The 27524-nt window shown below is 56.5% G+C and overlaps 1 protein-coding gene across 2 annotated transcripts; it reads left to right on the plus strand.

Moving 5' to 3' along the window:
• The first annotated feature begins 338 nt into the window (after positions 1 to 338).
• Positions 339 to 27458, plus strand: TMCO7 (transmembrane and coiled-coil domains 7). 2 transcript variants are annotated; one of them, XM_046899663.1, is made up of 17 exons: positions 339 to 1171; positions 1443 to 1559; positions 2197 to 2344; positions 2780 to 2904; positions 3379 to 3541; positions 4104 to 4186; positions 6792 to 6904; positions 8268 to 8444; positions 9673 to 9799; positions 9921 to 10100; positions 13218 to 13355; positions 15808 to 16314; positions 16477 to 16534; positions 20145 to 20297; positions 23436 to 23587; positions 25310 to 25423; positions 27086 to 27458. In XM_046899663.1, the coding sequence occupies exons 1-17, from the start codon at positions 383 to 385 to the stop codon at positions 27260 to 27262; spliced, it is 3321 nt and encodes a 1106-aa protein (XP_046755619.1). In that variant the 5' UTR covers positions 339 to 382; the 3' UTR covers positions 27263 to 27458. The 2 variants fall into 2 exon arrangements, with proteins under 2 accessions (XP_046755619.1, XP_015148161.3); XM_015292675.4 differs by having other exon boundaries at positions 13221 to 13355.
• Positions 27459 to 27524: the final 66 nt, after the last annotated feature.

Genomic DNA, 27524 nt, shown 5'->3' on the forward strand with positions numbered 1-27524 from the left:
GTCCTCCTCCACACGCTGCTGCTGAGGTGGGGCAGCTGCGCTGTGTTATCGCTCCCCGTGCCCGCGGGCGGTAACAGCCGGCAGGTGGGAGCCTTCCTGAAACCCCCGCTTTGCCGCCGTGCCGGGCGCTATTGGAGCTGCGCAGCACGGGACTGGAAAGCAGGGACAGACGCGGAGCTGCCTGCCCCACCTGGGCCTCAGGGCGGGCCTGGGCTAGGCAGGAGGACGCTGTGTAGGGCTGGGGATGGCGGTGTCCTGTGCGCAACCTGCTTCTCTGCAGCAAACCGCGAGCGGCAGCGACACCCGCGCTGCGGGGGGCTGCACGTGGATAGCGGGGGCAGCCGGGGCCCAAGATGGCGCCGCCCACCCCGACCTGCCCAAGATGGCGGCGGGCGACGCCTCTCTCCCTCTCGTTGCCCTCCAAGATGGCGGCGTGCGGCACGGCCCCGCCCCGCCGCCCGACCTCCCCAAGATGGCGGCGGCGGGCCTCGCCCCGCCCCTTGGCGGCGGCTCCAAGATGGCGGGCGGCGCGGTGGAGCCGGGGCGGGTGGTGGAGGCGCTGGAGCTGCTGCTGGGGCGGCCCGAGGGGCCCGGCCCGGACGGCGCTCCCCTGCGGCTGGAGGCGCTGCGCGGCAACGCGGCGGCGTTGGAGGAACGGCTGCGGGGGGAGCCGTGCTGGGCCGCGCTGCGCGGCTTGCGGGCCGCCGTGCTGGGCCGGGCCCCCGCGCTGGCAGCCGGGGCGGAGGACGAGGCCGAGCCGGGGTGGGCCGCGGCCTGCGCGGTGCTGGCGCTGCTGCTGTGCCTGAAGGAGCGGCTCGCGGCGCTGTCCGCCGCCCCTACCGCCCCCGCGGCCGCTCCCGGGGCCGCCCCCCCGCCCGCCGCCGACACGCTGAGCGCGGCGCAGGGCCGGACGGTGCGGCGGGCGCTGCGGGCCGCGGTGGGGCTCGGGCTGGTCCCGTACCTGCCGCCGGGCGTGGGGCAGCGCCCGGGGCTCCCCGCACCGCCGCCGTCGCCGGGGGTCGCCCGCGGGGCCCGGCTCCGTGCCGCCACCGCCGCGCTGGTGGAGCTGGCCCAGCACCCCGCGCTCGGCGTCCCGCTGCTCGCGCAGCACCTCGGTCTGCTCCTCGCCGGCCTCTGCCTGCTGGGCCACGGCCCCGCCGTGCACTGCGAGGTCGGTGGTCCCCGTCCTTCCGCCCCTTTGCGCGGGTGTGCCCCGTGGGCCTGGGGCTCTGGTTCTGCAGCAGCCGGGCTGTGGGGCTGCCCGGAGTCCCCGTGCAGTGCTGCTCCTGGCAGCTGCTTCTGAGCCGCGTGTGCGTCTCAGTGTGAGAGAACAGCTTAAAGCACCGTTGCACATACAGTGCGGGAGCTGGGTGCCGGGCGTGCGGAGGTGCAGTGCTCACAGCCGGGCTGCCCTCACCACTTCAGGGTTTGTGTTCTTCCAGGGCCTTTCAGAAGCGGAGCGGGCACAGAGCCGGGAGGCCCTGCAGCACGTCCTGGACTGCGTCTATCAGCCCCTGGCGGTGCGGGAGCTGCTCATCCTGCAGGGCGGCCCCAAGCAGGTACCAGGCAGCAGAACCATCTCCTGGTGCAACTTAAGGCCGTTACCTCCTGGCCAGCTGCTCAACCACGTCCTGGGGTGCAGCAAGCCGCTACCTGCAGTCAGCAGGCTGTGGGGTCAGTTTAGGCACGCCTGCACCTGGAAGGTTTTGCAGCAGTGCTGGTGAAGCAGAGCTGTCTGCTGCCTTGGCTCCTAGTGCTGGCTGTGGCCTTTTCAGAGACCCCCTCTCAGCAGTGGGGAGAAGGATACGGGCAACGTTAGCTGGGTTGCACCCAGGGCAGCCCAGAAGCAGGACTTGCCACTTCTGTCCCCTTACGTACGATGAACCTGACTCATCCCATGAGGCCCTGTGTCAGTAATGAGACAGAGCTGCTGCCTGATCCGGGGAGATTTTAATTAAAGGAGGGAAGCTCTCCATGACAGGATGCTCCCGGGAAGGTTGGTCTCTCTCATTAAGCCTTAATTTGCTTTGTGCCCCCGGATGAAGTGATTTTAAATATTTCTTCAGCCTCTGCTCCCATGTGGTATCAAGTCCTCTGGGGCAGGATGCAGGCTGCTTTGCCTGTTAGTGAGGGTTTGCCCACAAATGTGCACTGGGGAGAATTCACTCCTTGGCTCGCTCCTTTGTTTCCTTTCAGAGTCCTCCTGCTGGGGAAGAAACAAAGCCAGCCCTCGCTCGGTCCCCAGCATGGCTGCGTCGCCTTTGTGGCCAGCTGCTCTCAGAACGGCTGATGAGACCCAATGGGCTTCAGGCTGTGGTTCGGGGCATCATGGAGGGAGCTGGCGGTGAGTTGGGTGCTTGGGTGCTGCTCTTCCTTTCCGGGGTTGCAGATTAAAAGACTCTAATGATGTGTCTGAGACAGTTCGTCCCATGGGAAGCATTGAAACGGGGAACGCTTTTGTTAGGCCAAACTGGCTTCTGTAATGCTCAGATAGCCACATTTAGAAGCAAAATCTGTGCTGTTGGACTCCTGCAGCATGAACCGTGTAAGCACAGCCTCCCTCTGTTTTCTTTCTCATACACCTAGACGTTTCGGTGTCAGAGGCCTTGGACAATGGTTTTCCCTCATTGAGCCCAGGTGTTTCCTGAAAGATGCTTGCTTTGAGGAGGTTTTTGAGGAGGCCATTTTTTTTTGGCCAGAAATGTTTGACTTCAGCCAAAAACGGCCCTGCTGTTTGCAGTCAGGCTGAGCTGACCTTGTCTTTCTGTGGCTGGGGCAGGTGGCACTGATGCTGAAGCAGCAGCTGTGAACTGGAGAAAATGTGATGCGGTTGCAAAGATCCTGGCTTCCTGCCCTCAGCAGTGCCTTTCCCTGGAGGATTACTACAAACACGTGTGCCCCCAGGTAGGCGCTGCCCTCTGCCCTCCACACAGCGTGCTGACTGCCTATGAATACAAAGTGGGAGTGCTCTCAGCACAGTATCTGTGTTGTCAGTGCTTGAACATCGCCTTACTTGAGCCCGGCTGCCCCAATGCAGAGCTGTTTTCCTACTGCTCTGCCAGTGGGATGTGTTTCTACCCTGCTCACGAATTTTCTGCATTTTACTGAAATGCTGAGCAGCCTTTCCTGATCACACAAGCTATTCAGCGTTGCACTTCAAGGAGCTTTCTGCTGGGGAGCTTTGGCTGTGGGTGTGATGCAGGCTCACATTGCCCAGAAACACCTCCTGTGCATAGGACAGAGAGCCGCTCCTCTGTGCGGGCAGTGTTGTGCCCAACGTCCAGTAAGGCAGCACTGCAGGGCGTCCTCAGTCTCTGCCGTTGGCTGCATGGTGTCAGCTGCTAAGTTTTGTTCTGGTACCGTGGACTTTCCTTTCAGATCTTGGACTTACTGCACATCCAGGACAAACTGACAGCGCGGCAGTTCCAGAGGGTGGCCACCACGACGCTGCTCACCATGGTGAAAGAGCACCCTCAGCTGGCAGAGAAGCACCTGCTCCAGCCTCTGCTGACACCGCTTCTCCGCTGCTCAGATGCAGCAGGTAACAGCTGGCGAGGGGACGTGTTGAGCCCTGGAGCAGGGAAGGATCGGATTTCTCTTTCCACCGGTCTTTGTTTTTCCATCAGAAGTTTCTCATGTATTGGTGACTTGGCTGCTGAGGGTGCAAGCCCAGGTCTGTTGGTTATGGATACGTCTAGGTGGCTGTGTGCACCGTGTTTACTAGCACTTAACTCGTGTTAGTGTAAGGTCAAACAGTGGGGCTTCTGCCATCCCTCTGAGAGCCTCCTCCATTCTGACAGTTCTGTTCTGGTCTTCTGGATGGGAGCCATCAGTTCCCCACCCTGACCGAGCAGTTCTCCAGGGAATAATCCATCAGGAATTTGTGGTCTGCTTTGATTTACTTGCAACTGTGCAGAGTTCATAACATCACAGTGATATTTAGCACGGCTAACGAGGGCTTATCTTCTCCCATGCTTTTCCCTCACGGAGGGTAAGCAGGAGGATTATCTGTAGGCTTTTTGGTGCTGGACGTCGAGGGGCTGACATTTTGTTGGAGACTCCTCGGTATGTGGAGGTGCTTATTTTTCTCCTCTTTGTTTCAGAGATAGCAGAGGAAGATTTGTCAGCAGGGACAGTGCTGGTGACAGAGGCAGAGCTCAGCAGCTGTGTGGAAGATGTGTTCAAGGTAGAGTGTGTGATTGATCTGTGGGGAGGTGAGAATGCTGCTCTAGGAAGGATCTGGCTGGTGACTTTGTGAGCAGTTCTGTGTGTGTGTGTGTGTGTGTGTGTGTTAGGCCACAACAAAATGAGCAGCTCAGGCAGTGGTGGTGCTGAAGCAAGGCCTGGAGTTGCACAGAATAAGCTTGAATGAAGTACTGCACTGGAGGGACTGCAGCTTCTTGGTGGGTACCAGAGGTGCTGCTTCCAAGTATTGTCACCCCAAAATGTTCCGTGAAGTAGCAGTGAGCTCTTGCTGGTTGGGGCGGTGGGCTGGAGGCCAGCAGTCCTCATGGTGCTGTCATGTCCTTATCCTCCTTGAGCTGCTGCAGGACCTGAGCCTTGCTAGGCCGTGCTGTTTCCTGTAGGATGGCTGTGCCTGAGTGTTCTGTCAGAGCAGCATCAGGCCTCGGGATGTGACTGTGGATCAGTAACATCTGAACAGGCAGTGAGACACACAGGAGGTGCTGGCTGGGAGTGCCGCTGGTCTGGCACAGGTTGCTGTCAGCCCCTGGCAAAAGCAACGTGTCTGTCCTATCAGCATCAGAGGCTGACAACCTCAGGTGTCCCAGATCTGTGCAGGGCATCACAGCTGGTGCCCACTGGGGGTCCTCAGCGGTCTGTCTCCTGCTGGTACATCTGGTGGCTTGGGCAATTACAGTGCATCCCCTCCCACCGGGCAAGGTAAAGTGATGAGGGTTAAGTAAGGAAAAACGAGCAGCCTCCTTTGCAGGGACCTTTCTGAGCCTGACCTCGTGACACGTGGATTTCTGTGTGCGTGATGTTAATTTTAAAACCTGTGGGTGTGTAATCCATCAGCAGCTGTCGCTGGGTGTCCTGCAGCCTCATTTGCTGATCTGCCTTGGGAGCTGCTCGTGGCACAGGACCAAGCCTGGGGACAGTGGTCTGGCCTCTGTGCAGCACGAGGGGCTGTTGGAGCTTGGCAGCTGTCTGCCTGGTGCTTGGACTCTTATCAGGTTGTGGGGCATGAGGAGAGCTCAACAAAATTGACAGAAACGTGGGCCTTGTTGCAGAAAGGCTGGTTGCAGTCTGCTTTCATCAGTAACTGATCACCTTCCATGTTGGGGAGATGTCTTACGGGCTGGGTGGTGTATGTGTAGCACCTGTAGCTCCTTCCAGCAAGGATTATTAGGATTATTGCCCTTGATGTTGGTAGGGAGCATTTCCACCTCTGTGGCACCTATCTGTTCCCCGCTGGAAGATGCTTCTGTCCATGTAGAAGGGTTCCCTTGCAGCACAATACTCAGCAGCACAGATCTGAGCTCTGGTGTTGGAGGGAGAGGTGGTGTCCTGTGAAATACCAGGGCTGTTTGATGAGGACCTCTTCTAAAACCTCCACTCATGCCTCCTTTTCCCACCAGTGTCACCAGTACTGTGCTGAGCACTTCCCAGCAGAGAAGGACATCTCAAGCCCAGGAATTCAAGAAGCGGTGACTGGCTTACTGGCACGCCCCTAGGCAGTCTAAGCTCTTAAATGCTGTGATTGTTGTAGTATTTTGTGTACTAATGATCTGTTGCAACTAGCTGGCAGGCAGGGACCAGTCTGGAGGGCTGCTCTGTGGCTGCTGCTCACAATGAGAATGCTTCTGGAGTTTGGGGCGGATCCCTGCTTAATGGCATAGTGCTTTAGGCCTGACAGCAGTGAGATTAGTGATGGAAGCTCCGGCCTGCCATTTGTGGGGGTTTCTTCCCTAGCAAATGTCATTTGATGCGGAGTGGGAAACCATCCTTTAGGCTTCATCAGGGAGGTTTTGTGTACAAAAGGTTCTGGTTAGGAAGAGTGGCTCCATGGGGATTAGAGAAGGCAAAACATTGGTTTGCATCAGTGCTGCAGGCCAAGAATTATCAAGACAGTGTCCTTCCTAGTGCTGTACCTGGGCTGTCACAGTGCCTCTGGGGGGCCGGAGCCCCGTTGCTGTGTCCCCAGCTGATGGGAGGTGTGGGGAGCGCTCTGTTAAAGGGACAGCATCTTCTGAGCTGGAAGTCATGTGGGAAGTGAGAAGAGGCTGTTTTTTCCTGCTCTATGGGCAGCAGCATGACTTGTGTACAGTGCCCTGGTAACAGTGAGCTGAGGGTGCTTCCAGTGGTTCAGGAAGGTGCTGCTTGAGGCAGAGGGCAGGAATGTGGTCCTGCTGCCTCCTCCAAGCCTGATCAGCTCAGCACACCTCAGCTCCCACTAGAGACTGGTCTCTGTATTTGGGATTTGGCTCTGAGTGCAGCTTCCTTAAGATTTGCTGACTCAAAGGTGTCTATTGCATCTCTCTGTAGCTTATGACCTGACCCCTAAGCAGCAGTCTTCCTGAGTTTGCTGCAGTGTTCCTGCAGCTTGGAGCCCTGCTGTGTTTAAGCAAATGCTGGGAGAAAGATGGTGCTGAAGGCTGCTTTTAACAGGATATATACATAATCAAGGAGAATGGGCTGAAAGGGGTGGAGGCTGTAAACACTGTGCCGTGCTTTCTGGTGTCATCACAGGTGTACCTTCTGTCCTCCCTTGGCCATCCCTCTGTTCCACCCAAGAGTTTGACACTTTGTGTGCCCTTCTCTCTCTGCAGGTATACGTGGTTGGGAATGACAGCTCCAGCCTGCTGCTGAGATCCTTACAGTCAGTCCTGGGAGTGGTTTTCTCCCTCTATTCCTTTGCCAAGCAGAATGTGTCATACTTACGGTAAGGGAGGATTGTGCACAGCTTCTTCTGGGGTTTTGTTTCTCCATACTGCCTGGCTCTAAAGTACGTGCTCTATGTGGACAAGTATAGAAGTGGAGACCAATTTTCTTACCCTGAAAAGCTTATTAAAAGCAGGCAGTAACCACAGGCCTAGGCATGGTGCATGACCTTACTGCGCCCAGGGAGTCAGTTCTTGTCTTCACTTTTGTCTTCCCTGAAGCCCAGGTGTTTGGGCAGGCGTGCCCTGCGGGAGCCCTGCTCACCTCACTGCAGTGTGCAGGGAGGGCAGCCCAACCCCAGGACAGGGCTGGTAATGCCAGGACTTGGCTGGGTGTTGGAGGGATCTGTGGGGGTGGATGAGAAAGTTAAAAGATCATCTTTTTGCTACATGAGATCACTTTTCCAGTACATGTGGGACCTGCTTCTTGGCAACTGACTCTTGCACTGTGCCCAGCTCCCCCACGACTGATGTACGATGGTGAACGTTACATATGTCAGCTGTGCTGGCAGTGATAGTGGTCACCAGGTGCTGGCTGCCCTCTCCCTGTTCTCCTCCCAGGCTTTTCCTGGGCTGCTCTGATTTTGGGCCATTCTAGTACCTATGCTCCTGGTGGGTTTACATTGGTGCCTTGGTGGTACTGGCACGTGGGTACTGGAGGTTTCCCCTATAAGGTCTGTGCTATTATTAAAGACTTGATTAATCACTTCAAAGAGTAGTGAGTGCTGTGGCAAGTTCTCAGAGCAAGCCAAGTGAATGCTGCTGCTGGGTGAGCACAGTCACTGTTAGCTTCTCTCTTTACGCAGGAATTTGGCAGGGGTGATGAAAACCACAGCTGCCTGGAAGCGTTCAAGTTTCCAGACCCCTGGCACAGCACTGCTACTCAATCTCATTAACCTGCATCTTCACTTGGCAGGGGTTTCCGTGCCACCTTACAGTGCTCCCCATCTCCTTCCTCTTTCTTGGCATGGCTGACAGCTCTGAGCTTTGTCAGATTGGCATGAAGCATTGCGTGCAGCATACTGAGGCTGCGTGTGAGTGGCTGTCCTTGTACAAACACACTGTTCAGACAGAGTGCTCTTTGCTTGGCTGGGCTGAAATCTTGGAGGGCTTACGTTCTTCCATCTGTGAATACTCGAATCACAGAATGTACTGCCGAGCTCCTTTTAAATGGACACAAATGCCTTCAGCTAGACAAAGCTCTCCTCCCAGAGCATCCCAAGGAGGGTCTGTGCTCACTGCAGAGCATTCATGCTTTTCCCTTTGTCCTCAGACACACTGTCACATTGCAGTGCTGCTTCGCGCTGCGGGGAGGGCTACAGCGGGCAGCAGAAGGTCACCATTGCTTTGTCTCTGTCTCTGCAGCTCCCCGTGCCAGGAGGTGCTGCTGTGGTTCCTGGAGAAGTCAGAGAGGGAGACTTCGCTGTGGGTGCTGGAGGGCTGCGTGGGGTTGACCAGCAGTGTGCACCGCCTCCACCCGCAGTGCTGCTTCCGCGTGGGCAGCGAGGGTGGTGCAGCCATCGCAGTGAAGGAGCCCATCAGGTGAGGGCTGCTGGGGCACGTGAGTGCAGGGGTCAGTGTCTCATCACCCAGCACCTGGGGCCTTTTGTGGGGATGTGAGGCTGGCAATGCTGTCCCCACTGATCTCGTTTCCCAGGCAGGTGGGCGGTCAGGCTGTATGCACCAGCTTGGCGGTTCCACAGTGCCGAGCCCTGGCTGTCAGCCCGGCAAACCAGCACAATCTGAGCATTAGCACATGCTCACCGTGTGCCTCTCCGAGTCCCAGGACTGGGCTGTTGGGTGTCTGGGAAGGGGACATGCAGCATCAGTCCCAGCACTCTGCAGATGCCCATTCCACTTCCATCCAGGGTCTGCCTGTGGCCAACTGTGTCTGCATGGAGCTGGTGGAATCCCTCAGGCACAGGTGGCACTGTCACAGCAAGGACTCAGCAACGCCAGAGTACCTGAGCCAGAAACCAAACCTCCTCCTGCTCTTGCAGATGGCCTCTGTATGTAGAGTCAGAGCACGGCCATGTGGTGAATAAACGACAGCCATTAGGCTCCAGCTATGCAACCGAAGGCTGCTCAGCAGCATGATGTTCATTTCAAAGAGAGGTAGCAAGGTTATGTGGCACATGTGAGCACAGAGTCGTGGTACCCAGCACACAGAGCACATAGCTCCTGCCAGCAGCGTCTGCTGCATGGGTGTGTCAGCAGCTGCAGGCACCCATTTCACTATGAATGTAACAAAACCCCATAGAAACGTGCTCATTCTGGTTTCATTTCAATCTTTTCCTGACCTGAATTAGAAGAAGGTCTGCCTTGGGGTTTGCACCGTTTAAACTGAATATAATTTAAAATTATTTCTTAATGGCTCTGCCTCTGTCTGTCCTGACTGTGACTGCTATGACTGCTGCATGAATTAACTAGCACTAGGGTAGGATGGTTGCATTGAACGTGTGCTTTGTGCTGATGGTTTCTGTTAATGTTATTCTTTTAATGAATGTAGGTTAATTAATAAGCTGAGTGCTTGATCATGTAGACCAAATGAACTCAGCAGTAATTGTGTTTGCTGCCTCCAGGCCCACACTTTCTGATTGTGCCCCAAAACCCAGGGGCTGTCCATGGAGAGGCGCTGAGGGTGATGCAGCCTATGGGCTGCCCCTTGGGTGGTGTGTGGGACTTATTCTCTCTGCCTTCTGTGACTGGGGACACAACAAACTCAGCTTACGCTGTTACTGCCTTTCACAAGAATAGAAATCTATTTCAGCGATGAAGATGAGGCCCTTTACCAGAAGGTTTCCTTGGAGCAGTGCCACGTGGAGAGTTTAGTGGAGCTGCTGTCTCACTGCCAGCAGAGTGGCCTGGCTGGAGACTTCTTCATCCACTGCCTGAAGGTGAGAGCTTTGCTGGGGGAGCATCCCTGGGGATGGTTTCCCTGGGACAGGTAGTAAAGGGGCTGCGATGCACCTGGATGTGGTTTGCTGTGTCCAACTTCCCTTTTCTTCTTCCCATCAGGCACTGACGCACGTGGCTGTGGAGGATGAGGCAGCAGCGAGCTGTGGTGCCGTGGCTGGATGTAGCCTCCTGGAGCTGGAGCAGCACAGTGCTGGGCAGAAGAGGAAGCTGCTGGTCCTGCAGCTCGTGGCCACACTGTGTGAGAGCGTCTCGGACACTGTGTTCACCAACATTGCTCAGGTGGGTGATGGTAAAGCCCTGGGGGAGCAGCAGCTGGGGAGCGTGGCACGGCGCTCTGTGCCCCTGGGTTCTAGGTACATAATTGCTAAGAAACAGCAGGAGAAGACTAGAATGTCCCCAGGAAAAGCAGCTTACTGAGTCAGTTGTGAGTGTCTGAACAAGACACCATCCTGTGCTGTATCAGCAGCGAGGAGAGTAAGCTGCAGATGTAGGAAGGAGCAGCCAGCAGATGTCTTTATGGCTGTGTATTGAAAACCAAGAGAATAGGTTATCAAAACTCCAATTTTTCTTTCTTTTTTTTTTTTTTTGAGCAAAATTCACTTCCCAAAATTTAGCAAAGCTTGAAGACTTCTGCACTGGGCAGACTTTTCCAGCAAGTGCTTGCTGTGCTTCTGTGTAGTGGTGCCAGTTCTTTTGGCACATCTCTACAACAACCTCCAGCAGTTGCTGCAGCTGTGCCCCAACCTAGTAAGAGCATTGAGGCTCTGGGTGTGCAGTGTGGTACAGCTGTCATATCTTGTCCCCTCTCCTTTGTCAGCATTGTAGGCTGCTCATGGCGTTGCTCTGGTTTCTGCTGCTGAGCACTTCTACTGGGTGGGGTGCCCTGTTGTCAGGGCTGGCATAACCATGGTCATGCTCTTGTAGATGTCTTCCTGAACAAATAGCCGCAAAATGTATTAATTATTGCAAGTTCAAAGGATTGTTAGGATATGGTGCTTTGTCACCCCTGAGCCCACGCTGCAGTGGCACTGAAGGAGATTCCTGTCCTGCACCTGGCTGGCTGGGAGCGCTTTGTTGCGCACCAAGGCAATGCTTAACCAGCTGCTTTGCATGTTTAACTTCCTCATCCTGTTCTTTTAAAACTCAATGACCTGATTACACCGGTTACCTATGACTTCCTGAAGCAGAGCGGGTCACTTCTTGCACAGGTTTTCTCACTTTTCTTTTTGGAACAATGGCATTTCTCGTGCTGTGCCCTGTGGTGGCGGAGCAGTGACAGCGGTGGTCGCTGCAGCACCCAGCTCAGCCTGGGCACCAGCGATGTGCCTGCACCCTCCCCAACCCAACCCACCCACCTGAGCACGTCCAGCTCTGCTGTCCAAGTCAAAACTTGGGAGTGAGAAATAGGAGAGGGGTTTGCTGAGTTTCTGGATCCAGCATGTGTGGTGTAAAAAGAAACAACCAGAAAAAAGTGCAGACAAAAAAGCCATTATACTTCAACCTACAAGTAAACACTGGGGGTCTTATTTCAAGGACCAGTCCCTCAGGTTCAAACAGGCAGCTGCATAGCTGTGTTTTTAAGCATTTTCTGCAGCACATGGTTCCTTAGGGGGTTTTGTTCTTGCTGCAGCTGCTTTGCAGTATGTATTTGTGTAGAACAGAATGAGAGCAAGTAGGATCTCTCCATGTGGGGCCTGAGCCCAGGGATGGAGATTGGAGGCAGCTGTGGAGCTCCTCAGCTGCACATTTATTCTACATTTTGCCCCTCACAGTTGAGTTTGATGAGGTTGATTTGATTTCCTTGGTACACCACTGGTGATGCAGTGTGCTCTCCTGCTGCACAAAACAGAAACATCACCCAGTGTTTCATCCTTCAAGCTTTTTTTTTCCCCTCCTAGATGTTAGAGTTTCTTTAATTTTGCTATCTACCACTACTGATAGATGACTTGTATGTGACATTGCTCTCTTTGCACTGAGTGTAGTTTCAACCCATTCAGTTTGCGTGTTACTATTTTATGAGAGCAGTTGCTAATGCTTTTTGGCTCAGCATTCTTGCTGTTTAACAGCACATCTCTTGGTCCTGTTAGTCCAGGAGGTACCTGTCCCTACCTGCAGCCCCTCAGAGCCAACCTCCTGCTCTCTGCTGCAATAGGGAACATGTAGTGAAGAAGGCATTGGTCAGCTCTTTGAGCCCTGCCAATGAGGAATGTGTTTTATGCACGGTGCCTGCTGTGCTGGCAGGAGGCTGGTAGCATGGGGAGCTGCTGTGGTAGTGCCTTGTTTTGTTTCCAAAGGAGAAGCTACTCCAAAGGGTTCCTCTTGTTTTGCAACAAGTGTGTGAAGCAGTAGTGACCGCTAATTCATGCTTTTCCCATCATGAATGAGCACCCGGCTCCCATTGCAGTCAACAAGTTCACCCAGAGCAGACAAAGGAAGAGAAGTATTAATTTCATGCTCCATTAGAAATGCAGGAAGCCTGCGGGATCAAAGATCTCAGTGCCAAACGATGAGAAGGCCAAAGTCAGCCAAGCGAGATCATCACTGGCTTGGAGAGAAAATACTGTGAGAAAATCACGTGTGACACACACAGACACACACACACAGACACACACACACAGACACACACACACAGACACACACACACACACGTGAATAGGCTGTCGAGCACCAGCTGTGTGTGCAGCGTGTGACACCTGATACTGGCTTTTTCTTTCTCCTCTTGGGGAGCCCTTTGAGCCAACAAACTGGGGTCGTTGTTGGCAGTCTGCAGAGCTCAGACTTTTCTCTAGCACAGTCTTGTAGGGACCTCTCATATTTCCCCCTACTTGTCTCTATCCCCTTTGCTCCCTTTTAGCCCCATTTTGCTCCCCAGCATCTTCCCATGCCACAGCCTTGTTTTTCCAGCTCGGGCAGAGACATCCAGCCCTGCGGCAGCCAGTCTGCTGTGACTGTTTATGGGCCAGGCTGTCAGCACGTTTCTGCTTCAGCTTTGTTTGCTGTGGCTCAGGAAGTGGATGGTAGCACTGGATTTTAGGTCTCATGTTTCACAAATGCTGGTTTCCTCCCTCCAAGGGAGGGCTGCGTAGGGAGAGGAAAGGAGCTCCCAGCCCGGCTGCTGCCCCCCACGTGGTGCTGCTCCCCGTGAATTTCATCTGCTGGTTTAGAGGGCAGGATGTAGGGCTGTGCTGGTGTCTGGGTTTGGGGAATGGCAGTGGTTTGGGAACTCAAACACATCTACCAGCAGAGCCCCAGTATGCTGCATTCCTGGTGCAGAGGGGCTTCACCAAGATCCTGGCTGTCCCCCAGCTCTCCAGGGCTCCCTGGTGGGGCTGAGGGAGCGGCGGTGGGACTGCTGGGGCCACCTCCTTCCTTCCTAACCGTTCTCCCATCCATTAGCAGGTGGAGGAGTTCGTGGCTGTCACACTTCAGAGGGCGTGCGTCAGCCTGACCCAGGGCCATGGCACAGCAGTGGAGGCGCAGACCCTGAGCATGGCCATGGGGCTGGTGGCTGCCATGCTCAGCGGAGCCGTGCAGGTGAGCAAACATGAGGCAAGCCCTGGGTCCGGGCACAATTTGGCACTGGGCTGATGGAGGTGATGCAGACCCCGCTGGGGTACGTTAGGTTTGGGTTTCCTGAATACTGGTGTGTTCATATACATGCGTTGCGTGTTTCCCGGGAGCACAGCCAAGGGTCCCTTCCCAGCAGGGCACTCGGAGCCCAGCTGGCGTGAGCCCTGGGATCCTTGCCACGCTCTTTATGGTCCTTGTTATCTCTTTCGGAAGCACTGGCCTGCCCACACACGCGTGTGCTGCCCTGGGTCTCGCTGGCATCCACAAGCCACTTCCTACTATTTGCTTTGTTCATTTAACTAAGCTCTCTTTACAATGCCACGTGTTCCTAATGAGAAAGCAGCCAAACAAAAGGTTGTGTGCTCCTAGCAAGGTGGGGGGGGTCGAGCCTTGTGAGCCTTGCTGGTGTGCCTGCAGCAGTATGCTGCTGCTTGGAGGATGATGCCTGTCCCATCATCTTCATGTGCCACTGGCTGCAGTGTCCTGGACACAGTGCTGTTTCAGTGTAGAAAGAGGCACAGAAAAGCTCTGCGGAGCTATGCTCATTGGTCACAAAATGTTGGTTAATTCATTGGTCATCTGAAATCTGCTTCCTAGGAGATTCTGATAGAGCACTGCCATCACAGTCTCCTTGTGTCATCATCTTCTGCATCCCTACGCATCTCTGTGCTCTATCTGAGCACGGGGAACCTCTCCATGTAGGCTGCACCATTGTGGGAAATCCTCTGTAAAAGCTGTGAGTTTCATGGTGTCAGTCAAACAGCACTGGGGAGTGGTAATGTTCATTAGCACTGAGAAGTCATTGTACTTAACTTCACTGAGCAGTCAGCTGCTTCATCCCTGGGCTTGCCCAAAGGAAAATTCAGACGTTAATGGAAGAAGATGATTTATTGTCTTATTAGCAACATTCCTAGAATTGGGAAAAGGGACATTGAATTAAAAAGCATGGCATGTTCACAAACAAGGGGAGAACGAGCAGTGTCCTTTAATTAGAGCAAGAGCAAACGGCAGTTCTCATGTAATTAATGAGCGTATTGTGGCGATTGACGTGCAGGAAGAGGAGGTGCAAAGCTGCCCATCGGGTGCAGGCCTGGGGCCTCGCCTTTGCCTGGCCCCTAGCGTTGCATTTTCACGTGCAGCCCTGGGGCTAAATTGGGTGCTCAGTGTGGGGCTGGAGGGTTTGCCTGAGGCTGCTGAGGGGCCCCCCCAGCACCCCCGTACTCCGTTGGCCTGGCTGCAGAGATGCAAAGCCTGGAGCTGGTCCTGGGCCAGGCAGCCCCTGCCTCGCCGGTGGTCCCGGAGCAGCCTTAATGGGCCCCCTCCCAGGCCAGACCCTGCTCCCTCCTCTTCTGAATGGAAGCAACTTAACTTGGCCAGCAAATTGAATGAAAAAGGTTTCCCGGGGCAGCTGGTGCTGGAAGCAGCAGGAGTGGCTGCAAAGCTGTTTGTTTTTGAATAGCCAAATGGGGTTTTTTTGTTGTTGCTTTTTTTTTTGTCTTTACATAATCAACCAAATGCTCCCCTGAAACCTCCGGTAAAGCTTTGCTTTTCACTCCTTAGCAGCCCAGCTTTTCCTCCTGGGATCTAGCAATTAAATCCTAAATCCAGGTTAGGGCAGGAACTTCCCCCCAGCCCCCAGGGCTGCGTGCTGTGCCAGCAAACCCCGCCGGGCTGCCTGGCACGTTGCAACCGCCTGCGTGCCGCTTCCTTCGGGGGATCACGGCTTTGGCAGGGCAGCAAGAGTGCTGTGGGATGAGCAGAGCGATCAGTGCCTGGGCTGATGCTGTGCCAGGCCTGGGCTTAGCATCAGGGCCCAGCATCTATCTTTGTGGAGTGCTTGTGGCTCTCGGTGTTTGGGGTGCTGCTTGGTGCAGGGATGAGAAGGTGTCCTTGGGAGCTCCTGCAGCGCCTGCCCTGCTTGCTGCTTTCTCACCTTCTCCCCTGACACGCTGTTCGTTCTCAACCCAGAAAGCTACCATGTTACTTTGTAGTGCACAAAGTGTTTTATTTCCCAAAAGAGAAGTCAGCATTGTTGGAACTCTGCACAATGAGCCTATTGAGGTGGTATCAGACAGGGAGGGTGCTGCAATCGATACGTTTGCTGCTAACCTGGGATTTCACTTTGCAGGCACATCTAGGGCAGTGCAACAGATGCAGCCGTTCCCTGCTGTGCACCCTGAGACATGATGCTCCAGTGGCCAGGTCTTGGGGTGGGGCAGCCCTCAGTGCTCAGCAGCCCCACTCTCCTGCAGGGCTGCTGGGAGGCAGCACCATACAGCTCCCCCTGCCAAAGTGTCACCACAGATTTAACCCCAGAGTACAACTCGTCCCTCACTAGCATCACGAGGGAGCAGCCCTATGCCAGCACGAGCCCCTTGTTGCAATGGTGCCAATGTTGCTTTTCCCTTCCTTGCAGCTGAAGTCGAGCGACTTTGCTGTCCTGAAGCGGCTGCTGCCCTTGCTGGAGGAGGTGTCCTGCACACATCCTGACCCCGTCATCCAGGAGCTGGCTGCGGACCTACGCATCGCCATCTGCACTCATGGTGCTTTCTCCACCGAGACAGTTGACACTGCAGCTGAAAGCATGCTGGGGAAAAAGCTGGGGCCAAGCAGGACAGAAGCTGGCACAGCCCCCTGCCAAAGCCCAGGAGCTGGTGGGGCACTGCCACGGCACGGCCATGGCTGCAGCCACCCCTCGGCTTCCAGGGAGAGTGAAGAGCAGACTGTGCATGGGAAGCCCTCTGCTGCGGGTCCTGCTGCAGCCCCAAGCGCTGAGAGTTTGACCCCAGCTCAGCTCCATGAGCTGCTTCTATCAGCCTATGACCCCCAGGTTCCTGTCCGGGCAGCTGCCCTGCGCAGTCTTTCCAGCCTGATAACGCAGCGGAACCCGGAGGCACTTCAGATTCAAGAGAAAATCCTCCAGGTACAGCGTCTCCACACCATCACCATCCCCTGTGACAAAAGTATGGGGTGGGGTGGTGAAGCTTGAGGGGCGGAACAGCTGGCAGTGCCCACTTCATGTCAGTGCAAGGCTGCTGCATGGCTCCAGGCTGCTGGTAACAAATCTGTTCCTTGATCTTTACAGGTTTTCCTAGAAAGTGTGCAGCATGAGGACTCCTTTGTGTACCTTTCTGCCATTCAAGGTGAGGAACTCATGACCTGGGGGAGGGCAGCTTCATAGCACTGGGGAGTGACAGCACTGTGGGCAAGTGGCAGTGCCACATCTGTACGTGGTGCTGTGCTTTGTGTGGTAGTGTGGTTGGGCTGTGCAGGGTCCCTGGGTGCTGCCATGAGGGCACAGCCTGGAGAAGAGCCTGCTGAGGGGCTTTGGAGGTGGGCGCACCAAGGAGGGCTGCCAAGCAGCAGCACTGCGCTGCACTCAGGGCTTTGAGCTCACTGCAGCCTCTTGCCGTTGCTTTTCTGGGCTGGGCTGTCTTGGTGGTCAGAGTGTCACCAACATCACCGACAGATGAGTTTTTGGCATGGAAGAAACGTGGCCTTTGGAGGTGTTGGGGCTTCAGAGAATAACCCACCCCACGTGTGGCTGAGCTCTTCCCGAAGCAGAAGGTTGAAGTTTCCCACCATGAAGGGGCTGGGAAGCAGTGAGTGAGCTCTGGTGCTCCAGCCATAGCCCTCCTCTATCTTGGTGCTGTGGAAATAGGCCTGCCAGGGAGAGCAATGACAAAGACTTAAGTAACCACGCCTGAGATTTCTAATCTGCTTGGGAGCCGTTCTCTGGAAGACATTTGGTTGCAGAAGAGGTTGAACGGATGTGGGGGAAGCAAATGCCAACCTGTCTGTGCCAGCCCCTGCTTCCTTCCTCCCATTTCCCTGCAAAGGTCGTGGTGCCAGGAGAGACGGCCCCCTCTTTTTGTGGCTGCAGCCTCAAGACCAGTAGCAGGTGGTGCTGCCGTGCCCCTCTGAGTGCTGTGCCCTGATAGCCAGCAGTGATGCTCCTGCATGTTTAGCTGACCTGCTGCAACAGCCACGGCCTGTATGGCATTGCTGTGTGGCTGGGCTGGGAGCTTAGGGAGCGCTGCCCCCTGTGCCACATGTTCCCAGGGACCTGCAGTGTCACTAGGAGTGGGGCAGCTGGAGCTTGGGCATTTCCTTGGGTTCTGCTCCTACTTCCTGAGGCTGGTGAGTGCCGTCTCCTGGGCCTCATCTAGTTGGAGTTCACCTTGTGCTTAGTCAATGGGTAATTAGTTGATTTACTGTCTGATTTAACTGCTAATGCGCACAGACCACAAGTGTGCATCCTCAGTGGAGCTGTAAGTGCAGAGGTGAGGGTGCCCTGCACAGATTCACTGCTCAAGGCATCCTCCAGCTGAGGACAGGCAGGAGCTGAGCACTGTCCCTGCACTGCGTCTATACAGGCAGGAGCTGGGGCTGGGAATACTTGGTGCTGGTGTTGCACTGTGGCTCTTGTAGAGCCCGAGCTGCGTGTGATAGCTGGAGCTTGGAGGAGGAAGCTGGAAGGACACAGCCCAGCTCTGCGTGCCTGGGGCTCCCCTATTGCTGGGCCCCCAGCCCTGCTGCTTCCCTGCAGGCCCCTGGGACTTGGCCTGCTCATCATCCAGCTATTCCTTGTCCTGCTGTTCTGATGCAGTGGCACCAGGCTGACTGCAGCGATTTGCATGCAGGAGCTTCCAAACCCAGACGTGGTTTAGGTGTCTGTGCAACGGGCTGCCTTTTCAGATTGCTGTCTCTTGTGTGTATGTAAAGTAGCAGAGGTAATTTGGAAGGAAGTTGTTCCCTGAACATAGCCAGAACCCTTGGGAGACCCCTGAGAAGCAAACTACAAGCTTGGCACGGCTGAAACGGGAGAGGAAACTGTTTGCAGGGCCGGGCCTTCCCTGGAGCTGGTGGGCAGGCAGCTCACTGAGGCTGGGTGAGCTGGGGACAGGAAGAGGGGGCACTGCCCCTGCGTCTCCACTGCACTTGAGTAGGTAACCTTCAAACCTAGTTGCAAAGCGATCTTATCAATATGCTTCCCTCTCCATGCCTGCATGGTCTTGAGTGGGGTGGGTTTGTCCTTGCCCTGCAGGTGAAATGGAAATGCAGGCTGAAATATTCCCCAAGTGATTAATATATGGTGTGCAGCTGCCTCCGTGTTTCGCAGCCTGGCTATGGCTGTGATTAACCCTGACGCAGTGCCCTGCGGTGGTGACTCACCGTGTGCTGTGCTGGCACCTGCACCGTGCTGTACCGTGCTGTGCTCTGCCGTGCCACACTGTGCCACGTGTGGGGCCAGAGGGCAGCAGGAGAGGCACCGGTGCTGCTCGGGGCTCCCGCTGTGCCTGCAGGGCTCACCTCTGGGCACACGGTGCTGCTGCTGGGAGCCTGCACGGCTGCTGCAGCAGTGCAGATGGGAACCACGGCACCGGGTGCACACATGGTTGATGCTGCAGGAGAGGTCGCTGCCCCTCTGGATGTGCCTGGGCTTGTGGGTGGTAACTCGTGCTGAGTGCCTTGTGATAGCTGGGGAACTGGGTTGGAGGTGAAGGTTCCTGGAGGGCAGGAGAGCCGGATCCGGGCTCGCTCTCAGCCCTCGCTCTGACTCAGTTTTTGGCACAGTCAAATTCTGCCATTCGCGTTTCCCTGGAGAGCAACTGCCTTTCCCCATCCCGGTGCCACGGCCGTAAAAGTGCCTGCATGCAGGAGCCTCAGTGCTGGAGGAGCCCTGCACAAAGCCAGTCTCTGGGCTGCGCAGGAGGAGAGGGCAGAGGCCAGACTGGGCTCCAGGAATCACACCCAAGTGGTGCCCAGAAGCATGCCCAGCCCCGTGCTTGCTGTGGCAGTGTCTTGCAGAAGGTGATGTCTGGCTTGTTATGTAGACACTGGGTCAATGAATATTAACCAGCAGTAATTAGTGGACACCTGCTGCCAACTGTTATTTATCTTTCAGTTTGGCATCCAGCTCATTCCACGCTAGGCTCTTGGTGGTTTGGCTTTGTGCAGAGGGGGCTACGTGGTACGCTTTGCTAAGCAGGCAGGGCACGACGTGCTCATTTGTACAGAATTCATGTTCAGCCTGGGCATACCTGCAGGCCAAAACCCAGCAATGTTGAGCAAGCAGTGAGAGACCTGGGGGTCATTTCCCCACTTATGCAGGAGGGATTCCTGCAAGGAGCCTGAGACGTGCCACAATGTCCACTGCATCTTCCAAAGCATGTCTGGGAGCTGGAGGGGCAGCAGGGCCTGTCCCACGCTGGTTCCCCCCACACTTGGCCCCATCAGTTTGGTTTTGTCACCTGGAGCATTGTGCAGCCCCAGTGCAGCTGCTGCCTGCCTGGCCAGGAGTGGTGTCCCTGAGGAGCAGGCTGTCACCTGGGCTTCCGCAGCACGCAGGCACCGCTTGGCTTCCTGCCTTTTGCTGGAACGCTTCACCCCTTCCCTGGCCATCACTGTCTCACCTATAATGGATTTTGGGTCTGTGCCTTTTTGAGAGTGAAACCCTGGGGCTTTTCCTCCTTCCTGCCTGCTGAGGAGCTCTGGCCTGGCTGCAGGGCTGGGCCCGATGGCAGCGTGGGCTGGGGCTCCCTGCTATACAGAGCCACAGTGGATGCTGCTGTCTGGGTGCTGCTCAGTCTGGTGTGGCCACCAGCGTGCATCAGCCATTCCTGCTGCAGCAGGGGCAGGAGACCAGCACACATCACAGGTACCTGGCCACACAAGCAGAGTGCCACCCGCATGTGTGCCATCTTCCTGCTCAACCCTGGACCATCCTTCCCAATCCCTTTTGACTTCCAGGTGCTGCCCTGCTGTCCAGTGAGTACCCAGAGCAGATCCTGCCCGTCCTGCTGGCCCGCTATGGGCGTCCTGTCCAGGGCACAGAGGACACCACAGCTGCTGTGACCAGGATGAAGCTGGGCGAGGTGCTGATGCGCATCACTCGGGCGCTGGGTGAGTCCTTGGCTGCTCTCTTCTCCCACTGGGACACTGTAAAGCCCTTGCAGCGTGCTGCAGGACACTGCTCTCCTGTGCTTCCCCCACCTAAAGCACACGGAGCTTTTTGCTGTCTTGAAGAGGGTGCAGGATTGGACTGGGGCATTTTGAAGATAAAGGCCAGATAAAGCCCAGGCTGTGGTTTCCTGCTGTGGACGATATCACTCAGGACCACGGAGGATATTAGCAAATGGGGCTGAATCCGCTGTGGGCATGGTGAGGCTGGAGGGACCCGTGCAGTACCAGGGGCAGAGAGGCAATCTGGGAAGTACAGCTTGGAAAATAAGCCCAAGGCTTTGATGTGTTGCACAAAGGCCTGGAGTTCTTTGGAAAACCCCATCCGCCCAAGTATGGGGCAGACGGAGCAGGTCCCCAGGGCCTCCCAGGCTTTACCCTGCCTGGGGGATATGGCCTGCCAGGAGCTGGGATCCTGCCCCGGCACTGGGAGCTTCCAGCTGAACCCCAAGGGCAGGAGCGGGGGTGCAGATCCCACAGCCATTCCCCTTCACCCTCAGCAGCCAGTGCTGGGATTGGAGAACGCTGGGAAGCGCCTGGACATGTAGGGCTGAGGGATGAAAGCTGGATGAGGCCTTCCCGGCAGCTGCTGTTGGGACATGTCCTAAAACGCCTTGTGCTTCTCCCGTGGAGACAAGGCTGATGAGAGCAGGCTGTTGGTGTTCCCGGGGCACAAAGGGAAGGAGGAAGCTGCTGTCCCTGCTGCTGTGGGGCTGCTAGCATACCCATCCCATAGGGGATGAGCTGGGCTCTCCCAGCCCCAGGTGCCTTCCTGTTAAGGTCTGATCCTGCTCAGGCTGGAGAGGAGCATAGCCAGCACTGGGGCCACAGCCAGCCCCCAGCTTGGCAGCCAGCTCTCACACAGTTCCCACTGGTATATGCCAGCACGGTGGCAGCTCTGTGCCACCCTTCTTCCTGGGAACCTGTGGGCAAGGCACAACCTGCCTGGCCTTCCTGCAGATCAGTTCAGTCTATTGTTGCTCATAACGGTCGCGCTGTAAGGAAGCGTTCCTTTCCAGGACTCTGAGACTACAAGAAGTCTCTGTGCTGTGCCCTGAGCCCTCCCTGCTCTGCTCCCCCAGCTCAGGTATCCCCTACTGGCTTCCATTCTCAAAGCACGCAGCGTGGTGCACACTGCCTTGCCCGGCATGGCTGCACAGGACAGCAGTGGCTTGTTGAGGCAGAACAGTGACTGTATGCCCTGGAGTCCTGCTGCAATAAAAAAGGAAGAGAAATCTTCCCATGTGGGGAACTGCTGCTGTGTGCTGAGCCGGTGTGGATTTGAAACGAGGTGGTGGAGCTGGACGGGGCACGTGCTGCCGTGCTCTCTGAGTGACAGCAACCTGCAGTCCCAGCCCAATGCCTCCTGGCTTTGGTTGTGCTTCAGGTGTGCTGAGCTTAGCTGTGCATTAAGCCAACAGCTGTGCCTGATGGGGAAACATCTGTGTACATCTGCCCCGTGCAGGGGAGTGCTGATAGGGAAGAAAGCATCACAGCTCCTGGGCTGTCTCATTGCTGCCAGCAGCTCCTCCATCCTCCCTCCTCGCTGCGGGAACCGTCTCTTGGCTCTAGCCATGAGCAGCAATTGGCAAAGGGCCCTTTCTTTTAAGATAATAACATAATTGCGCTGCAGTGTGTCAGGGTTTTATTCCGCTCGTAGCTCGTTTGGATCCTTCAAAGATACTTTATCCTTTAAAGATGCCTCCTCACCTACCAGGGGGCGGGAGCTACGCTTGCAGGTACGGGGAGCTCAGCCAGGATCCCAGCCGGGATCTCAGGTGTGGAGGTGCGAGGAGGATCGGACAGAGGGCTGCACCGCCCACAGCCGAGGCCCCAAGGGGAGGGCAGGGTGAGGGGTGCACTTGGGGTGTGCACGTGGCAAGGCTGAGCCTTGGCACAGCCAGTGCAGGAGCGCTTCTGCGTTGCCCATCCCCAGCACGGCCCCAGCCCTTTGTGCCAGCGCTTAGCGGTGCCAGCATGGCTCCGAGCAGCCTCCTGTTGGGGGCTGAGCACGGGCACGGGACATGGCACAGCCAGAAGCACTGACTGCAGGCGGCCAGTGCGGCACCACGGGGCTCTCCTCCGTGCAGCGGCGCCTTTGCTGTGGGCTGTGCTGTGTCCTGGCATGCCTGTGTATTTATAGAACAAATTGCACCGAGTTGTTTTTGTTGCAAAGCTTCAAGTGTTCGAGATGGAGAATTTATCTGGTGCTTCCAGAAGTGCTTTGCTTTCTGGCTCTGTCGTGATTCAGAGCTTCCCTGCTGCTGCCTTGTGCCTGGGGACCACTGTATGTCCCTCTGTCCCCATCCCTGTCTGCCGCTGTCTGCTGTGCTACCAGAGTGGTGCCTGCATGGTATCATTGGCTCCCAAGGACTGGGGACATCAAGGCAGCGTGGCTATAAGCACAGGTTATCCCCGTGTGCAGAGCATTGCTTTCCTCATTTATCCCACATACCTCCTCAGGTTTATCCTTATCGAAGCAGTCCCTGCTCAATGGGAACTGCTCTTGCAAGAAGGTGCCCTCGCATTTGGGAGCATTTTGAGCTGCTGTTCCAAGCATCTTTCTGCACTGGGTAATTGTGCATGCAGGTCACTGGCTGCACGCTCAGTGTTCCTAATTAGCTGGTTCACACCTCCCAGTGTCTGCGTGTGCTAATTGGGTGTGGGCTCTGTGCACTGAATGATGTGAGAATTTGGGCCTTCACACTCCATTTTTGTTTATTTGTAGCATGTCACCTATTTGAAAGGCCCAACAGCAGACTGAGGGAGTTTGTGATGCCCTGAGCAGCCCCAGACAAAGATCTGTGAGTCCCCAGCAGCACAGTGGGTCACCATTAGAGGTCTGTCTGCAGCATGCTCTGAGCGTGGTTCCCTGTGCTGGGCAGAAGCATTGCTGTGGATGTGACACCCACCCATTCTGTGTGATGCAGGGCTGCTGCCCTGGGAGCTGAGGGGCTGGTGCTGCTCTGAGCAGTGCTGGGGGCGAGCTCTAGTGCAGGATGGGGCTCTTGCATCTCCTTGCAGTCAAAACGCTGCACCATCTGGCATTGCTATGACCCACGGTTCTGCTCTCTCTTGCAGGGGATATGGTCATCAAGCACCGGGAGCCCCTGATCCATGCCTTCCTAAGGGGAGCGCGGGACCCGGACAGCACACTGCGTGCCAGCAGCCTCTCCAACCTGGGGGAGCTGTGCCAGAGGCTCGGCTTCCAGCTGGGCTCTGTCATCCATGAGGTATCAGCTCCCTCTGAAGCAGCCACTGTCACTTCCCTCTTCCCATGGCCTGGGGACTGAGATGCTCCATCTGGGCAGGGGCTGTGCTGGGTGCAGGGCCTGGTGGGGACAGAAGCTGGGGGTAGCACTGAAGCCCCATCAGCCCCAGGGGCATCCTCCTGGGGGATGTTAATGAGGGTGGTTCGTCAGCTGCTGGCAGGGTCACTGCTGGGGGCACAGCAGCATGGTTTTGTTCACTGCTTACTGTGGGAGAGGATGTGAATGATATTTGCTGCTATTAGAGTGTGAAAGTCATTCATTCTGAAGCAAACGCTTGGGAAATTCTAGCACTGAAAGCTTTATAAATAGCTTAAAATGTCTCTTGTGATGGGAAATGATAGACAGCCCCAAGGAAACACAGCAGTTTCTGCTCCTCCCGTAGCCATCTCACTACAGTCCTCGAGGCATGCTTTGTACCTGCCAGAGGCACCTCCTCCCCTTTAATGAAGCCTCATTATCCCTCTCCTTACTGCTGATGGGGAGAGCTCCGTGCCCACGGGAGTGCGATGGCAGCGGCGCCCAGCCCTTGCTCGGATGGGTGCCATGGGGTGAGGTGTGCAGTCAAAGCCACGGGTGCTGCAGGGCTCGAGTGGGGCCAGTCTGCATGTGTGCATCTCAGGAGCTGTGCCCCCGTGCCCAGCAGCTGCCGTGAGGGCTCAGCAGCAGTGCCAGTGCAGGGCTGGAGGGAAGGCAAAGAACTGGCACAGAGCTCCGGCTTTTTTTCCCTGGGTTCCCTCTTACTGCTCGCGCATCAATTGGGTAATGACAGCATTTGATGAGATGCCAATGCACCACACATGCAGCTATTTCAGGAACGCACTCGCTCTGCTAATTCTCCCTGCTGTCACTGGGTGTTTCATTAGGTTCCTTCAACTCTGCTTTTTCTTAAAGCTCTCAAAGGTGCCCGCACTACAGGCAGCCCCTGGCAGAGGGAGGTGCTCAGTGCTCCGCAGGCAGTGGGGCTCAGTGCTTCGAGGGCAGCACAGCCCTTTGGCAGCGGGGTTTCCGTGCGGGCTCTTAAGGACACCGTGTGTCACCCGGGAGCACACTGCAGTCCTGCTGGGCTCGGTGCCCTCTGACGTGGGCGAGCTTTGCAGAGGGACCGGCGCTGCCTCCCTCACCTGCTGCCGTGCTCAGGGTGACAGCTGACAGCCGGCACAGTGCCAGCATCAGCTGCACCACTCACCCTGGCAGTCATAATGCCAGATGCTCTGCATGACTCGCAGCAGTTCCGATTTTTGCTGCAGAAGTCCATCCCCCTGTTTCAGAGCTCCGCACTGTTGCAGTGAGGCAGACGGCTTGCCTGCAGCTCTGCAGCTGGATGGAGAAGAGCGCAGGGCTGCATCCTCTTTCTGGCTCAGGAAAAGCCTCTGTGCTTCATTACTGATGATGAAATCCCATCCTGAGTGTGTGGCTCACCACTGCTCTGCTCTGCAGCCCACTGACCACGAGCAGAGCCTGTCCCGGCCCCAAGCAAACTGCCCCAACTCTTGGTGAGCTGCTGCTGCCCAGCGACAGATCAGCAGTGTGTGCAGAGCGGTGTTGCTGAAGGATGGAGGTGCTGGGAGGGTTTTCCATCCCCATCCACCAGCCTCAGGCCACAAGCCGAGTATCAGAGCCACACACTGTCCCCACCAGGTCACCCTGTGTGCCTGCGTTGATCTCCCCGTGCCATCCTCACAGGTGTCCTCCTGTTTGACGGCCATCGCCAAGACAGACCCTGAGGCAGAGGTGCGGAGAGCGGCCGTGCATGTGGTGGTGCTGCTGCTGCGGGGGCTCAGCAAGAAGGCAACTGAGGTGGGTCCCTGCCCACTGTGTGGTGCTCCTCGGGGGTGTCCCCCACCCCAGTGACAAGGAGGGCAGCAGGGATGGGACTGGGTGTGCACGTGGGGTGAAGTTTCTTGTCCAGGCAGTTCCCCTCGAACTGGGGGTGCCCCCCCGCCTCTAGGGGCTGTCACATCCAGCACCACCTCAACATGTCCCCGTGCTGGTGGTGGCTGTGCTCACCCTGAGGGCCCCCTCCTGCCCCACAGTGCCTCCCAGCTTCCTGGCTACAGTGTGTGGAGCAGCTGCAGTGAGTTAGGAGAAAATTAACTGAGCTATAATTACCTGAGCAGCTGCAGGCTCTCTGCCTGTGTTATTGCTGATTCTGGTGTGAGCAGCAGTGTGTACCGTGTTCCTGGTGGGAACAGCCTGGAGAGGGCTGGGCTGGGCGCACCGACTCATCCTCTTATAAGCAGTGCTCTCAGCACCAGCACAGCCAGCAGCAGGAAGAGCCCAGTGTTAGGCACGGTGACAGCCCTTCTAGGTCTTCATTGCAGTTGTTTCTGTTTCCTTATCTCCTGTTTCTTTGCACCAAAGCTGCCCTTTTCCTCTGTTCCCTCCATTCTCATCCTTCCTGCAGTGGGAATGAGCAGAGGAGTACTGGAAAAGGCAAGGGCACCTCAGGACCAGTGTGCAGCCATGTGGGGACACACCAGTCCCTGGTGCATTATCTGCCAGTGCGGACATGCAGCACGTCCACCATGGGGCATGAGTGGGTTGGGGACTCTGATAGCCCCTCCAACTACAGGGCCCAAGTTGGGGGCTGTAAGGACAAGGTGATGTTTTTGCATCACAGCCTTGATTTGCTTCATCTTCCCCAAACCACACAGAGCATCTTCCGCTCATGGCTCCTCCTGAGCCCGTGTCTGCTTGTCTCAGCCAACCAACAGCCTCAGAACCTCTGCCAGGCACTGCCTGTGGGTGCTGGGTGCCAGTGTCCATGTGCCATGTGCTCAACCAGCACAGCATCCTCCTTCCTGGGGCAGAGGGGACGTGATGACAAGCAATGTTGGGTCCTGGGAAGCTGTGGGAAGTTGCCCTTGGAGCCCTGGTGACGGATACTTTGACCTGGAAAGGACCAGGTTTCCTGAGATCATTGTTGCCTTCCTCCCCCCTTCTCAGCAATGAGTGTGTTGGGACTCAGTTCCTAGGAAGGAAGCAGCCAGTTCTCCATTGGAATCCTCAGCAGATCTGCTTCCTGCTGTGCCCCTCTGCTGTGATTCCGTGGCCCACGCTGCCTCTTGCAGCTGACAGGTCACTGGGGCTGCTCATGTGGACTCATCCTATGGGGGAGCTGAGGGTGCTGCTCCCTCCTGGGGCTTGGTGCTGCAGTCTGGTGGCTGTCCTTACCCACTGTGCCCCCTGTCTTTGCTGCCGGGGCTGCCCAGCTTGCACCCATCTCCTCCATCCTCGCAGGGATCTGGGGGCTTGGGGAGCTCATGCAGTGCTGCCTGCGTGTGGGGAAACTGAGTCACGGGAGGGGAGGGCTGTGAATCAGCGGTGCGGCAGGGCCATGTCCTGGTGCTGGCCAGGTGGATGGGGCACCTGCCGGGGCACGTCGTGCACTGTGTTTGGGGCTCACCCCGGGTGCTGATGAGGCCCCAGCGGGCTCTGACTGCTGCCCGCTCTCCCCAGGTGCTGCAGGACGTGCTGCGGGACCTGTACCGCCTGCTGAAGCACGTGGTGGCAGCCGAGCCCGACGGCGCGGCCGTGCTGCATGCCCAGCTGGCACTGGAGGAGCTGGACACGGCCGTGAGGAGCGTCCTCTTCCCTCCGCAGGTGCTGGAGAAGAAGATCGTGGTGCTGCCATAGCGGGTGTTGGGAGCTATTCCCTGCAGAAAGCCACTTTTCCTGCTCTGGTGCTGTGTGAATTTGGTCCCTGGAGGAGATACGTTCGCTGTGCCCCCAGGCTGCCTTCAGCAGGTGTCAGCTGTAGTGAAAGCACAGCGGTGCTGGGGGTGTGTAGCATCTCCAGTGTGGGGGGGTGAGATTAAAAGGAGAAATCCTCTCTTGTGTGTTGTCTGTTTCTGGGAGCCATCTCAGCCGTGAGACACATGGAGAACCCCTGGGTAGT

This window comes from Gallus gallus, chromosome 11, assembly GCF_016699485.2.
Source record: "Gallus gallus isolate bGalGal1 chromosome 11, bGalGal1.mat.broiler.GRCg7b, whole genome shotgun sequence".
Taxonomy (NCBI): Eukaryota; Metazoa; Chordata; class Aves; order Galliformes; family Phasianidae; genus Gallus; species Gallus gallus.